The 16,021-nt window shown below is 39.3% G+C and overlaps 1 protein-coding gene across 1 annotated transcript; it reads right to left on the reverse strand.

Moving 5' to 3' along the window:
* Positions 1–12,730: 12,730 nt before the first annotated feature.
* On the reverse strand, positions 12,731–15,808 carry LOC308133842 (uncharacterized protein C1orf232; the record flags this gene model as incomplete). Its single annotated transcript, XM_080501359.1, has 4 exons — positions 12,731–13,097; positions 13,652–13,758; positions 13,931–14,008; positions 15,728–15,808. 4 exons carry the CDS (start codon positions 15,806–15,808, stop codon positions 12,731–12,733), a joined length of 633 nt encoding a protein of 210 aa, XP_080357485.1.
* Positions 15,809–16,021: the final 213 nt, after the last annotated feature.

Below are 16,021 nucleotides of genomic sequence, written 5' to 3' on the forward strand. Positions count from 1 at the left end.
AATGTATGCATATCTTCAGTTCCAAAAGACGAAGGAAAGAAAACAGGCTCTTTCCCACAATAGCGCTGCCTCCTGACGGCTTTCGTCAACTGCTAATCAAGTGGTTCTGTCTCCCTCTGCACCCAGGCAAGCTGCGACACCCCCATGTTTCCATGTCAGGAAGAGGGAGATGGACAGAACAAGGACAGAGGATCGCAGGAGAGGTAATATGTAAAAAAGCAGAGGAATTCCGGTTTAGAGGAGGGGGGGGAGGGGGGCAAAGATTGACCAGTCAAAGAAGAGACGGATTGGGCTTTAATGACACGGCGATGACAGGCTGAGTGGGGGTGTGCGCGGCTCCTGCAGGAATCGAGGTAGAGCCGGGTGTAAGATGAGTCATGCAGGCTTGTATAGCTGTGAATAGACGTCCGCCCTTTTACCAAGCGTGTCTCCATACCTGCACTGATCATACACGAGGAGAAACAAGAGCAGTGAAACCTCCAGCTGTGCATCAATGGCTAATTTCCGACATGGCCCGTTATGTTTACGGGCCACTGGTTCCCCCAGGCTCCATTTACCCGGCACAGATGCATGATCAGGCAGGAAAGTTTGTGCCTGATGTATAGTGGGAAAACAAGATTAAAATTTTTTTTTTAACTCTTTCATTGTATTTTGAATAAGATCCGCGTCAGGTTGTTGCACTTGTTACATAAATCACAGAATAGTAAAGATGCACCATTAGCACTATGGGTGCCTTTTTTTTCTCTTTTTTTTTTTTAAAACATAATGGTCATTTACTGACTTTTACTGCATTTTATTGTCTCTAAAAAATATACACATTCCACTCAAAATGCGTTTTTGTGTGTGATTCCGGTCTGTTGACCTCAAATAATATTTAATGAAGTCAAATTATTTTATAGATAACAGCCTTTCATGTGTCCTCCTCAATCATCACTGAAACATTTTTTTCAACAATTGACTTGCCGAGCATTGATCAATTTGTAAATTAAATTCACTTATATAATGCATTATCACTCTGGTCCAGCAGTCTAAAAGGAAGTCCTTAGACCCTTTACGTCTGTACAAATACAGTGCACATTTGTGACTATTTCAAGTTTTCCATGAAAAACAATTGCGGTTAAAAAAAAAAAAAAGCTGACCATGTAAAAAAAAAAAAAAAAAAAAATGAGCAGTCAAAAACTAATGTTTAGATTTCCTTGTTTGGTTGAATATCTAGACAATATGAGCAAAGTTCTTTCATGTGGATTTTCCAGAATGAATCTTAAGAGAGAGCCAGTTTGTTTTAGTTCATTGAAAGACTTCATATATGGTTTTACAAAAGATCTGAAGAAAAATATACATGCATCTCATCCCACTGTTTACAGTTTAATTTAAAACAACACCATCACTGACCCTTCAATTGGTCACCAGGGCCAGCAATGGACCCCGACTCAAAGCTCTTTACACATTCACTGAAACAACAAATTTGACGGCTGCAACAACACCCTTTATCTCAACTGGGAGCAATTTGGAGGTTCGGTGTTTTGATGAAGGATATTTCAACGTATGAGCAGTTTGAGATAGAACCAACCACCAACCGATTCTAAGACGACCCACCCTACCAGCTGCAGGGCCGTTAAAAAAAAAGTGGTGCAAACAGCTTTATGTCACAGTGATGAAACTGTGACTGTGTTGACCTCAGAGCGCCATCCCATCACTCCACGGTGAAAACAGGCCTAAACCTGGAACCGCTGTGTTAAAGCTGGAACATTTACACCATGGTTCCTTGTGAAGGCCCTCTCCTGCTTCAACACTCCTCAAGTTTATTGCAATAGTCTTTGATCAGATGAAGATCAGCTGAAGGACTCAAATTGTATTATACTCTGCTCAAACTTGAATTTATGTGAATACGTTTTTTGGGGGGCAGTAAAAACTCAATATTTAACATTAGGCAGTGATTATTACTTAGTTCTTTACGATCATAGTCATGAGGACAGGTTGCGGACACACAGTCCCTAAAACCCTGAAGGATTTTACATGTCAAATTACTTCTAAAAACTTTCAGAATCAAATGGCATGCACATTATTTTGAAACCTATAAACAGAATTTGGACATAGTTTCATATTTTGTGCATCATGACTGTGAGCAATAAAAAGAAACAAAGAGAAGGATTTAATAATTTCTCCAAAAGTATTATTATAATTTTTTTTACTGGTTTCTGTCGAACGGATTCTCATTGTGTGTGTGTGTGTGTGTGTGTGTGTGTTAAGGCTTAGAGGTTGTGGCTGCAGGTCAGGATTCAGAAGCAAAGAACAACAACCCCCAAACAGCTGTAGAAACAGTAACCTGAGCCTGTCAGAGACCCTGTGGAATCGATTTACACTCCAGCAACAATACCAGAATACACTATATTAAGCTATCACACAAACCGGCACGACTGTTGCACGGCCGACTGCAACGAAGTGACAATGATGCATATCAGTCCCTTAAAAATAACTCAAACAAACTATAATTTTGGAGGGTTCTCAGCTGCCCCATTATATTTTCTAAGTCATGTGTGGGAAAGCCGGAGCTCATGTGTTACAGGCTCAGCTCTCCCTCAGAGAGGTTGGCCTCAGTTATGTGGAACTAATCAATAAAACTAACATATATACACATTAAAAAAAAAAGAGGGAAAAATGCAAGTATGTATATCGATAGGAAAGCATTGACTTGTGGTCACAGGACAAACCTTTAAGCCCACGAGTGTCATCCACTGCAGAAAAATCAATCTATTTACAGTCGGCCTACATTTGGTGATCAGATTTCAACAGATATACAGGCCATAGGGTTGTGTGTGTGAGTGTGTGTTGCTTTGTTTGCGTGCCTGTGCCTGTGTGTTTTTAGTAAGTCTTGGTGTATTTGGAGGGGGGGGGTTGGCTTAGGGGAGAGATTACCAGTTTGCAATGAGAAAAATGGGGGCATGGGGTCAGTATTCCTTTCTAGGGGGGTCCCAAATCCATTCCTAAAGAGCCACGAGATTACAAAACTGAGATTGAGCCCACAGATTTAGAGCGTTGAAACGTCCTGTGAGAACCTCCATAATGGGAAGTGAGAGATAAATAAATAATTCACTCTTTTACCCCTTTAAAACACTGAACAATGAGACTGAACTGATAAAACTCACCATGAATTTAAAGGGAGATTTAAAACATTTTGCTGTTTTACAACAATTATTCGTTTCCAATTTTTTTTTTGTACTAATATTTTAACATCTTTAACATCCTTTCCTAAGCTCTATTTATATCCTGTTTTCCAGACGTTTCACAGTATTTTCACTTACCTAACATTTTGTCAGTGTTTGTTTTGTTCATTTCTAATAAAAAATCTCACGTCACAGGATTCTTTTCCACAAAAAAGTTAATATTAAATGCATCTGTCAGCTTCTTAAAAATAGCTCATTTTCTGTCTGCTTCATTCGCACATCATCTCTCAAGGATTAATAAGGTAACAGTTGGCCAGACAGAGGTCACAATAACCCTTCAAGAGAGTTGATTTACTTCAGAAATCACATGTTTCTCCCTATCACTGCAGACACACTGAAAAACACTTGAGATTAACACTGCAAGCCACTTTGCCCGCACGTTTTGTTTGGTGGATCTCCTGCTTTGAGCTGATAAAGGTATCAGAATGATGTCTGGTGCAAAAGCTACAGTCGATGTGTCAGTCGTCTGCCTGTCTATCTCAAGAAATTGTATAATATGTGGTCGTGGGTTTGAGGACAAGTTCCAATGAGACGAAAATACAGTAATAACTGACAAATACAAGCTTTAAATGCCGCAAGTAGGACAGTATGAAGTATGCAAGTATGAAATTCAATGAAAGAGTTCAAAGTTAAGTCTGTGAAAGAGAAAGTGGTATGCAACTGACTGAGGTCTATATATATTTATTTATTTATTTTTCTTGACATCTTGATTTCATAGCTGAGACTAAGAATTACTGTCACACAATGGTGTGTGTGTGTGTGTGTTGATTCCAACTAGTTCTTAAGTTTGCATGTTCTCTCTCTGTGTGAGATTACTCTGCAGAGATGTGTATAAAATATGTTTGCCTTCATATATTTTTGACCGTCTCGCTGAAAATGTTGCATGTTGCACTTCACACTCTGCTTTTAATTTAAGACTGAGCTTCTGGTATTTGTATATTCTGAAACTATAGTCAAAACAAGTCTCTCTCTCTCTCTCTAGTGTGTGTGTGTGTGTGTGTGTGTGTGTGTGTGTGTGTGTGTGTGTGTGTGTGTGTGTGTGTGTGTGTGTGTGTGTGTGTGTGTGTGTGTGTGTGTGTGTGTGTGTGTGTGTGCGCGCGCGCGTTGCCTTAAGCAGGTGTGGTAGTTATAGGTAAGCCACTGAAAGGAGCTCAATGTTTTGTTTTTTTTTGCTTCCACCCTCCGGTCGGTTTCCAGATGGGACGCTGTGAGTCATCACGTCTGTTGAGACTCCCACCACAACGTCGTCATACCTGAACGCTACCAGACATGTCTGTCTGTCTCTGAGGGGCTTTCATGTGAGAAGTGGCTGCTGTGCTCGCTGCTTTTACAGCCTCTTCCATAATTTCACCTGTAAATCTTCTCCGCAGCTCACTTCTGATCTCAGATTATAAAGACAAAACAAGTAGCTGCTGAGATGACGATACCTGAGGGCCACCTTGACTCTGTTTTTATAGTGTAAAAACACTTGACGTCTTAACCTGCCAAAATCACTTCATCTGGCAATGAAGTGATTTTGCCAATAGCCAATAGAATAGAAAAAGGAAAAAAATAAAGTTCTCATTCAATATTCAAAACAGTCAATCTACAAATATGTGTTTTAACGTGAAAATGTTCAAATACATCAGCATCATGATATCAATACAAGATAGATATTGCAAAAGATGTTCACACTCACAAGTCACAAAAATATATTAATTAATTTTTTTCTCTAGTTCTAATCAATAACAGCCTTGTATATTTTATACCTATTGACCAAGAGCAGAAATCCAAAGCCAAGAAAATGAGGAAAAATGTCAAAAAAAACCACAAACAGCTAGTGGGAACTGTAGATGTACATATAATAATAAAAAAAAAGAAGAATATAGTCACAGTTGGTTTAAACTGGAGGCAAGAGAAAGAGCACTATTTGGAAAAACACAATTCAAAGCCCAAACACAGGATCTCCATTCCTATAACTGATGCTGCTTACTGAAAATCACATAATTAATGCAATCCTCGGCAACGTCCTCATGTTTATCTCATATCATGCAGCCGTGGATGGATTAGGAATTGGATTAGCTATAAACAGAAGCCATGAACTATAAATGAAGCCTGTACAAAATCTGCATGTCTAAATAAATTCCAACATTATTATTATTTTTGTGTTTAATCTGGTTTATGAGTGACGTAGCTTCAAACACTGAGGGAGAAAAATGTTGTCCTCGTTCCTTGTATGGGAGGGATTGTAGATGCCGCAAATTCTTCACTGTCGCTTGTACCCTGATTATAACTCTCACCTGATCCTATATAAATATAACTTCATTATAACTGCACCTGAAAACTAAACCAGGGTTGGCTGCAGCAATCCATAACATTATACTGTGGCGACATGGTGTAGGAGATGGATGATTTAAATGACCTGGAGTCAGATATGTTTGGAGAAGCCATTTATATTGTATAAATGTCCAATGTGTGTTTATAAAAAAAAACCAAATGAGCTGCTTCCCACTCATTGTCTGAAATTCTGGCTGCGCTGAGGCAAACTTAAATCAGGTCTGGCTAAACCCATGATTACTGACCAGTACTGGTCTCGAGGGGTCAGGAAATGGAAAAGTAATAGTTTACAACATAATCATAAGGCAGTTTGTCCCAAAGTCATCACACTGCACTACGGCTCTAAATCAGTCCCAAAGACTTCATGTGACACAGTTAAAAAAAAAAAAAATGTCTTCAGCACCTGAAAAGAACTGAGCTCCTGGAGGGGAGAGGGTCGCTTGAAGAACTGGAAAGAAACATCAATTCACTATGTTTGATTACTTCAAAGCTTCTTTTTTTTTTTCCAATATCAAACTGATGCAGCCATTCATGATGACTGGAAGCAGCCGTCCAGCTTCACCCTGGAGCAATAGAGAAGCAGTTGTTGTCAAATTGTCCGTGTCATTTTCTTCTAATATAATTTTGGAGTTTGAGAAATGTTCTTCAAGCAAAGATGTTTTAAACACATCAACGTATTAAATGCTATTGACAGGGCAATTAAATTAACTGAGTAAGATATAAATAGTTTTTGGGGAAAAGCATTTTCATTGAGTTTATTTTGAATAACTTTTACTTGTAATCCAGTGCAATCAGTTACTTGAGTGCCAATTATTGGTATTGTTTTCTACTTCTGAGCCGCAGTAAAGTGATTCGATCTGCCCTCGGGACATTTTTGATTTCATATGAACCGACTGTTTTGTCTTTGCTCTGAATTATTAATTTGCTCCAGTCTATTTGATTGTTTTTCCATTGTTGCGAAAGGAATCGACCGCCGTTGCATAAACTTGTGTTCTTAATTCTCATCCATCATAGTAATTACACGAGCAATCGCAGCACAAGGGACTGTTTTGGATACAAACAGGACTAACTGGTTATCTTCTCCAACCATCTCCTGTCCAGATGAGCCAGCAAAGAGTAGAAAAGGAGTTGTGGGAGTCAGCGATTAACACAGGCCGACACCACTTTGTGGGCTGCTATTGTCTGAAGTAATGATGGCGTGTGAGGCAGGTGAGTCAGTGCTGCTCAACAGCAGAGAAAAGGAAAAGCCTGGAGGGGGTGGGGGGGTTTCAAAATTGAACCAAAAGGCAAAGTCCAAAGAGAGAAGAGGAGAGTGAGGCCATCACACACCTGTTTGAAGAGATTACACGTAATAAAAGAGTTCCACAGCGTGGAGGAGGAGTGTAAGCTGGCTGAATAAAGGGTCACATGTCAAACAAAGTGTTTATCATTAGCTTGAATGATAAAGTTGTTGTTTTGGTGGGTTTTTTTTTAACAGATTAATGCCCAGTTCATATGTGACACTAATGTGGAACACATTGAACATATTTTCATTTTAGCAGTCGCAATGCACGAACGTTAAGCGCTTATCTAGTTTTAGCAAATGACCCTCCTGGTGATGCATTCAATAAAGTCTTGACCTTAAGTGAAGTTTTCAGTGCAATTTGTACCTTCTTGCTGTGTAAAGAGTCAAGTTGACGAGACATTCACGTACCGTCATTTTAGTTAAAGATGGGCAGTAGAGGTTTTGAACAAGAAATCATGGAAGGACGCTTGGAGCTGAAAATTTGGTGGTTTGAACCTCCCAACCATCAGGCCTGTAAGCCAAAACACAACACTTTGTGCCAAATTAAACATGTCGATCACACAATCGAATATGGAGAACCCGAGAAACATATTCACAAATCACCCATGGCTGATATGCAAGATATTTGTACCTTCATCAGAGTTCATTGTCTGTCATAACGGATGACACAACAACATGGGTTTCCAAACTAGCAACATTTGGAAAAACACAACAACACACGTTCTACCAAATGAACCACAGCTATCTGCACCCCGATGTCCAATTAAAAAGCTTGCTTTCATTATGAGGATTTCATAAACTAGGTTCTTGTGGCTCCAATGAATTTTTTCAAGGCCTTTCTTGCAGCCATCCACAAAACCTGAAACTGATATCCAGAGAGACGTTGTGTGACTGCAAGTCAACAAGGAGCAAACTCCACAAAACACATTGGCATATTGCATATGTTTGTCGTATCTTTTTTTTTTTTTTTACTTCTAAATCCTTTTTCTTCTTCTTTTTTTTAAATAAAATGCTGCATTGAAGTCTTTTCCACAATTCAGCACACCTATCAACATTCCAGTGAAAGACTGCAGCTCTGAACTGGTAAAATTACCAGTTGGGTTCCCCCAACAGTGCAGCATCATCACTGCTGTCTGTCTACATAATAGTCATCACATATGTCAATCAGCAGGAGGATGAAATGAAGATCAAGAGGTGCATCTACAGTCATGACTTTGTTTTCTGCTGTTGCTAAAGCTTTATAGTGACAAACCGTGCGTCTGAAGCAGAAGTGTTGTAACGTGTGCCGATTAGTAGTAGTAAGGAAAAATACGGTGGAAATCATTTGTGTTCAACTCACATCAGACCCACGTCTGGGAACTTCCCACTTTCCCAGTAGAAAGTTCCCAGTTTGTCTGTGTTTGATACATTTTTCCAAGTAGGAAATATGACCTTTGCCATTTTACATTTGATGTGGACTCATAGTAGCAGCTTGAAGCTCATGAACAATTGAAGATTTGGACTATATGCACCATATATATATTCTCATAAATCCCTAGATTTGTCAATTTTAGATAACATTAATGCAATCTGTATAAATGAACCAACTGCAAAACTACAACTTTACTGTATCAGTTGAGTGCCACTTGAATTTATTTATGGCTGCTCTTAAAGGGAAAACTTTGATAAAACTCCCTCAGCAGCAAAAAAAGGAAGTTTGGGCAAAGCTGGTTTACATAATGAAGCATTTACCTCAAGATCTAATTATTTCTCTTGGGATATGATGGAGGCAGAAAAAAACTGAGGGTACATTTTAAGTGTTTTCAGGCCATAAGCACAATTGTAAACAGGCAGTTTTTAACTATCAAGTTTAGTTATTAGGAATTCTACTACCCCAAGAGGCCAAAAACTAATTTGGCCCTATGCTGTTTTGATGCTTTTCCCTTAAAAATATCCACTTGAAGTGGTGTTTGATGATTTGTATTATTTATCAAATAAATTGCGGTTCATTATGCATGTTTTAAGCTATCAATGAAGCCAAACCGGTTTTCTTCAGGCAATAAGCAGCAGATTTGAAGTGGAGTGCCCAGATTTGACAGATCTCTGTTTGATCAAGTTTTGTTTCACTACAGTCCCCCCCACCCTGCTGTCCCCCTGTAAAATTCCCAGCCATCAATGTTCAGTTTGTGATCCATTCACGCTCTACAAACCTCGTTTAAACTGAGCGTTGCCGATTTGGTGTTACAGCACTGCAATATGGAGCTGGAAACATGAGGCACTCAGCAGGATTGATCACTTCATCTCCCCGTTTGAAAGAACGATGTCTCCAAAGCTTGTTTTATAGGTGAGTTACATAAATGCGTTTTATATGCCAAACACGTTGCTGAAATGTGTGTTGAGGGGAAGATCTGTGTCAAGCTGCCAACGGTAGAAGTCTGGACCGAGCTGCAGCGACTCAGTGAGTTTCACAGGATCCATGTGATCCAGCCTGCAATGTGACTGACACCAGAAACACATGGAGGGGAAAGATGGATGCCGGTCATTTAAAAATAAGCCACAACCAAAGCTCTGGGTGCATTTGCTCATCTATGTATCACCATTTTGAATGGAAACGTCAACAGAGTCCTAATTTTGAAGAGGAAGCTGTATTGTATCTGAGGAAATGGCACAGTGAGAAAGGAAATGGGTGTAGATCAAAAGAGAGAAACAAAAACAAAAATCAGGAAATAAAAGTGAGGAGAGCAGAAAGACAAACCACTTTTGACATGAGATTTGATATGATCGCTGCCTTTATATCAACATGGGCATTGGTGTGATTATGCGATAGAGATGCAGGCAGGAGGAAGAAATGTGAAGACAAGGTCATGGTTTTTACAATTCAAAGGTAAAGTGAGTCCCCTACTGGTCAGAGGGGGGACTTACATTACACAATCAAAATGATGTTGAGGCTTAAGCAGAAAGCACGAGATTGGATTAAAAAAAAGAAAAATTGTATTTATAAAACTCAACATCTATCTTCATACCACTTTATCCAACTCAGAGTCACAGATTACAATGTGAGTAGATTACATCCTGGACACACGGTCACATTCACACATACGTTCAACTTTTTAGAGTCATAGATTAACCACAAATGTATGTTGTTTTTTTATGTATGCAAAGAGAGAACATGCAAATGATTCCCCTTTGTCCAGACTCGAACAGACTTTCATGCTGTGAGGGAACTGAAGCATGAAATGATCCATGACACTGGCTTTCCAAATCTAAGATAATATATAGAAGGCACCCAAGATAAACCCAAGAGGGCTCAGCTGATGTTTTTAAATACCTGCTCTAATTGTGCATGCAGAACATTTTTGGTCAGATCTGACAGATTATACAGTGTTTACAGTGATTATGTGAGGGCCATAAGGGCACCACAAGCTCATTCTTCAACTTATTAGTGAAAGCTTTTTGGCAAACCTCAATCAAAGCGCATCTGAAACACTGAACAAATCACTGCTCATAGATTAAACCTTGTGAGCAAATGAATGGATGAATGAATGAATGAATGAATGAATGAATGAATGAATGAAGGCATGGCTTCCCCACATTGTCACAAGCCATTTTCCAACAAGTGACAGCCACCCTGCTGAACATATAAACAGTGTCTCCACTCCATCAACAAATACAAATAAGTACTCACACGTTTTGAAGTCAATCCATCGAGATTCCATCAGAAAAATGTTAAAATCACACCTGTGTCTCAATTCCTCCCCAGCTGCTCACAGACATACTAATGAGCATTACCCAGCATGCCTTCCTCTCTTTGTTGTGAAAATATAATTGTGAGTAACAGTTTGCAACCTTAGTTTATTTTGTATTTTCTGATGTTTAATGTAATTTATTCATTGTTCACATATAGGGGGAAAGTTGTTTCGTCCATGCTTGCGCTCAGTTTTTACAATTTTTCTCGGCATTTCAGCTCCATTTAAACTTTGCTTTGTCAATTAAAATGCACTAAATATCTATTTTGTAATTTTAATGGAAGTTTTTAAAAATCTGTAATGAACCATGTCAAGACGAGCTCATTATGAATACAATAAAATCAGTAATGATTTTCAGAGAAGGAAAGAGACACATTATATGCATATATAGTTATTTTAAAGATCTCAGGAAACTTTTATTGAAGTAGGTCAGAATTATTAAGTCTCATCCTCTTTACATGGTGCAGGTCATCACTTGTGATCGTCAACAACTCAGGTGAAATGGTTTAAATTATTGATGATGGTTTTTATCTTTTCTCATGTAAATATTCAAGCTACACTTTAAACTATAAAGTTTCCTTGTCCTGATCCTGGAAATAGAATAAGAAGCGATTTCAGCTACAGTCTCATAAATGGTGATTACACTTCTTCTGTAGGTAATTCTTCATTGTACCTAAAAGCTTTAATATATTACTCCTCATAAATACATTATATGTGTATTGCCCGTCCAAATAAAGGTTGGCCAATGTATTAGATCACGTTTAAAATAAAAGAACGTTCATGCATTCTCAAAATTTGAGTGCAGCAGTCTTTATTGTAATTGAGCAGAATCAAAACAGCACAATCAAACATACAAGTTCAAACCAAAAGCTCAGGAAAAATATAGCATTATTGTCAAGTCACAACATTAGGAATGTCAAAAAGTCACACTTTGCACATTTCAGTCTCAGTTACAATCACAAAAACTCACCACCTTAATTTTGACATTATCCTCCAACGTACATTCAGATTTCATACATTTTGCATAATTATAGAAACAACAGCACTCATTTCACATTACTGATGTCCGAGGAATATTTTTTGTGGGGTATTTCTGCATATGTTTGTAAGATGTTATGCAACAGTTACATCGTGCTGCCAAATCTCCTAAATGTAATCCTCTGCCCTCTCAACAGGTTAAAGGAGATAATCCTCCTCTAATCCACATATCATTGCTTTTAATCTCTTAATCCAGTTTTTGCTAAACTCCAGATGAGATTAACTTTGCTGACAGGTATGAAGGTCTCTTTTCATGGTTTAAGAAGCACTTTTGGTGACTAAATGTCACCATAGGACTGCAATCAAAGGCTTTTATGTGTTTGCCTACGTCAGGCTTCACTTGCTAAAAATAGCTGTTGCTTTCGCCTCCGCTGTCCTCTTCATGCAATATGTCGGGCAGACAGTTCAGTTTAATCACCTCATCTCAACGAGTTGAGTTATATCAAATAGTGCAATTTAGAAGACTCAAACTGTTCATTGTTTAATAGGCTCCTGTCAATATTGTTGTAACTGGATGCAAAAGCATGATTTGATCATAAAACAAATCATGGGGAATTCATTTTTTTTCTCCATTTAAATGTTTTGTCTATACCCACTTGTAAATAGGATATTTCTATTGTCTTATCAGATCACAGTCCAGTATTTAGAGGCCTTTTTGACCAAATAAATTGCAGTCAGGCTCTGATTTGTGAAGAACATGTTTTGGAACCCAGGGTATGGTCATGTATGTGCTACTAATTAAAATGGTACAAAAAGCTGTAAGAGTAATGGGTGTGATGGTTGCAGGTCGAATAGCAAGACTAGTGAAAAAATGTAATTAGCTGTTTTTGACAAATTGATTATTTTGTCTATGAGTCTTCACAACCATTAACAATGATTGCTTTTGATATGTACGGCATCAAGAATTTTGGAAAATTATTGGTTTGATGCCTGAGGGTGATAGTGAAGTTTTTTTTTATTGTTTTTGTTCAGTCAGCCTTGGGAAGTAACTTAAATTATTATAAAGTGTGGTGGGGTTTCCTCTCTCCCTGCATTCCAACACCATTCAGCAGATAATCTGCATGCTGGCGAGAGGACATGTGTAAGATATATCACCCGTCTCCACATTCGTACATCTTTCTTCAGGCTTTCTGCTTGATGTTCTAGTTGGTCTTGGTCATGCTTTTGGTCTTCAGCTCCGCCAGCTTGCTGGTAACAAAGTTCCACTTAAAGGATGCATCCTCGCTGCCTCCTCCCAGTGAGGCGTATTTAGAGAAGCTGTTGTTGCTCCTTCCTCCTCCTCCTCCTTCGCTCTCCTCTCCCTCAGCGACCTGCCCATCCTGACCCTCCCCTCCTCCGGCCTCCGTCACCGCCTCCTCACCCTGCTCCTCCGCAGCCTCGTTCGTAGCTGCGGCGGCGTTGGCTGCGGCTTCGGCCTGCTTCTTGGCAGCCCAGTTGGTTGCAAAGCTGTCCCAGAATCCCGTGCGCCTGGTGGGTCGAGGGGGCTCCTCCGGCTTCACTGCAAGTGGACTGAGAGTGCAAACAACGGACGGGCCTTCAGTGCTTCACCTTTCAGCCATGACAGTGTTTTCTAATCTCCAAGAACTCACCTCCCATTTGTTTCAGAAACTTTAAGAAAAGATTTTTCGGAGTTTGGAAAGGAGTTCAAGATAAGTTCAAACACATTCGATAATGATGGTTAATATATCTACCCAGCCATCTAAGAATGTCTTTAGATCTGAGGAAAAGTAAACTCTTCATGAACTACAAGAATATGCAGACTTGTGAAGGCAGGAAGAAAACCTCCAAACCAGCAGAATTAGAAACAACTGCACCACTTTACTGCCCCGATCACTAATAACTCTATTAGTATGAGTATTTTTCGGTTTTCAGTTTGTAATCATTTCAACAACGTATTCTTCAAACAGTGAGTGTTTCAAACTCCAAATCAAATGTTACCGATACTGTGATGGGGGAACCCTATAATACCCCAGGGGTCGACAGACGAGCTTCAATTTACTGGATGGAGCCTTAATAATAATTAAAAAGAGACATATGAATAACTGACAAATATTCAAACGCACTGGTCAGGGACAGGTGGACTTTCAGTCTCCTCCAGAAGCTGATGTTCATCATCTTTGTTGAAGAGAGATGATAGCCGGTTCCAGCTTTTAGCCCCAGCCCCCTGCATCTGAACACACATGGGGTCAAAGGTTACATTTATCAATTATATTTCAAACAATAGCCATTAATACAATCTCAAATCTTTTTTTATATTTTTCTGTGAGTTTATTATATATGTCTCAGTATTTTTTTTGCAAAACTGTGGCCTTCTTTTAGAAGAATTGCTATTATTTACATACTTTCCTGGCCATTTGGGACACAGCACTGGGCCCCTCATCCTCCTGCACTGGACTCATGTCATTCTCCACATCTGTGACCTGCAAAAGCATAAAACTGAATGATTGATTGCCTTTATTGTGATCATAGATCAATAGTGTGTAGCATCAGACATAAATGGACAAAACTTGTGTTTACAGCAAGGCAGTTTGACATTTATTTATTTACTCCAGGCGCCATCTTGTGCTTTCCGTGGGAACTCCAACTTGCTTTCCTGCATTTTATCATTGCAACACAGCCCTAATGTAAGAAAAAAGTGTCATCATGAAGCTCTGCAGAAAGCCTTATAATGAGACAATCACTATATTAACTTTTGTTTCAAAGCCAGGACATGTTAAAACCATAGAGCATTGCACAGAAAACTTTAGAAATTGTGCAATTCTATAACTAGATATGTGCACAAACTGGTACCTGATTGCACTTTACTGAATATATCAAATCTGTGTATTTGTAAAATGTACATGTTTGCACCAAGCAGGATGCATCCTGAGAGACAGGACTGTTTAGCAACAGAATCAGAGAGACTTAGGTTGATAATTTAGACGATGTTCTCCTGATGTTTATGAGGTTTTCAGGTTTTCAAACTTCACTTCAAATTACTTGAGTTTTATTTCCACATCAGTGCACATTTTAACCTGAGTCGAGGTCAGAGCAACACATTATAGTCGTCTCATATTTCACGTTTGCAGAGCAGGAGAGACTCGAATAGCATCGACGACATCTCTAAACATACATCTGGAATCTAGGTTGTGCATGGAAACACGGGCAGTATTGCTCTGATGGTGTGAGAGACTTCGGCGTGACTCTGTCAGCCGGAGGATGTGGAGGATGTGATCATGCCCCGAGGCCCTGGCTATATGTCTCGACCCCCTGTCAGTCAGTCAGTGCCAGCTCATCCGTTTGTTCAGCTCCTGTGCGCGATCAAGTTTCTCAGTTCGTCTCAGATCTGGGTCAGTGCAACACAGTCCGTTTCGCCAGAACCAAAAACTGGACGGGGCACCAGTACCGCAGAGTAGATAAAGTACTCTGGAATCTATTCTCAAATTTAAAAAAATAGATAGTGTGCAAAATAAATACTTGAAATTAAACTTTTACTGTGTCTAAAAATACTTTCACTAATGTATCTCCATTATGCATAGAGGAACATGCTCCAAAGAGAATAATGGTAATAGTTTAAATGATTTTCTGAAATACGACAAGAGTCTCTCACTATAGTCTGCTGTGTCAGAGGCTACAAATCCAAAAGGTTAAGTAATACTGCTTTCATTCATTAAAAATGCACAATTTTGTAGTGAGGCTTAGTACATTTGCCTTTAAATTGTTCTAAAGTCAATCTATGGCTTGAAATTTAATTTAAGTTGCCGTAGTAGCAATACTGAAGTATGACTCCGTCCACAATTAAAAGCGGTTGCTTGTCATTTAAAGCATCTTAAAAGGCTCTTCATAGTGCATATAAATGAATGAAAAGTATTTGTGGGTTTTATGCAACAACAAAAACAATAAATCTAATTATCACACAATAGTGGGTAAACTATAGTAAGGTTCAAGCCTTGCCTGGGTCTAACTTCTGTCCCAAAGTTCCCATTACACGCAAAACAAAACACCCCTGCCAGCTCATCTAACCTTGTAATGAATAAGAAATGATCAGTTCAGTAAAAACTTGCAGACTTCCTTCATTCAGTCCCACCTACCATGTTTTATACTTTTTTTTTTCTGACACATGTCAATATGCAAAATTCAATTTGGAGAAAATTCTGTACCTCATCCACAGAGTCTTCCTCATACTCAGGGTTGAGAGTCTTCATCACCTTGCTCCTATAAACCTTCCACACTGGATTCATACTTGCACGAGTAGCCGCTCAGACACTCAGGGTCAAGACCTGCTGAGACCTCAGATACCCCTGTGGTCCACCCTCCACTCCAAGTGTCCACTCCCGGCTCCGGCTCCGTCTCAGTTGGGCCGGCTATTGATCTGTTTCCATGCGTTGTGACCTCAGCAGATTATAAAATCGGGGAACTTTGTTCCGAGCCGAGCTGTTTCATGCTGCTCCTCC

This window comes from Blennius ocellaris (assembly GCF_963422515.1).
Source record: "Blennius ocellaris genome assembly, chromosome: 8".
Classification (NCBI taxonomy): domain Eukaryota; kingdom Metazoa; phylum Chordata; class Actinopteri; order Blenniiformes; family Blenniidae; genus Blennius; species Blennius ocellaris.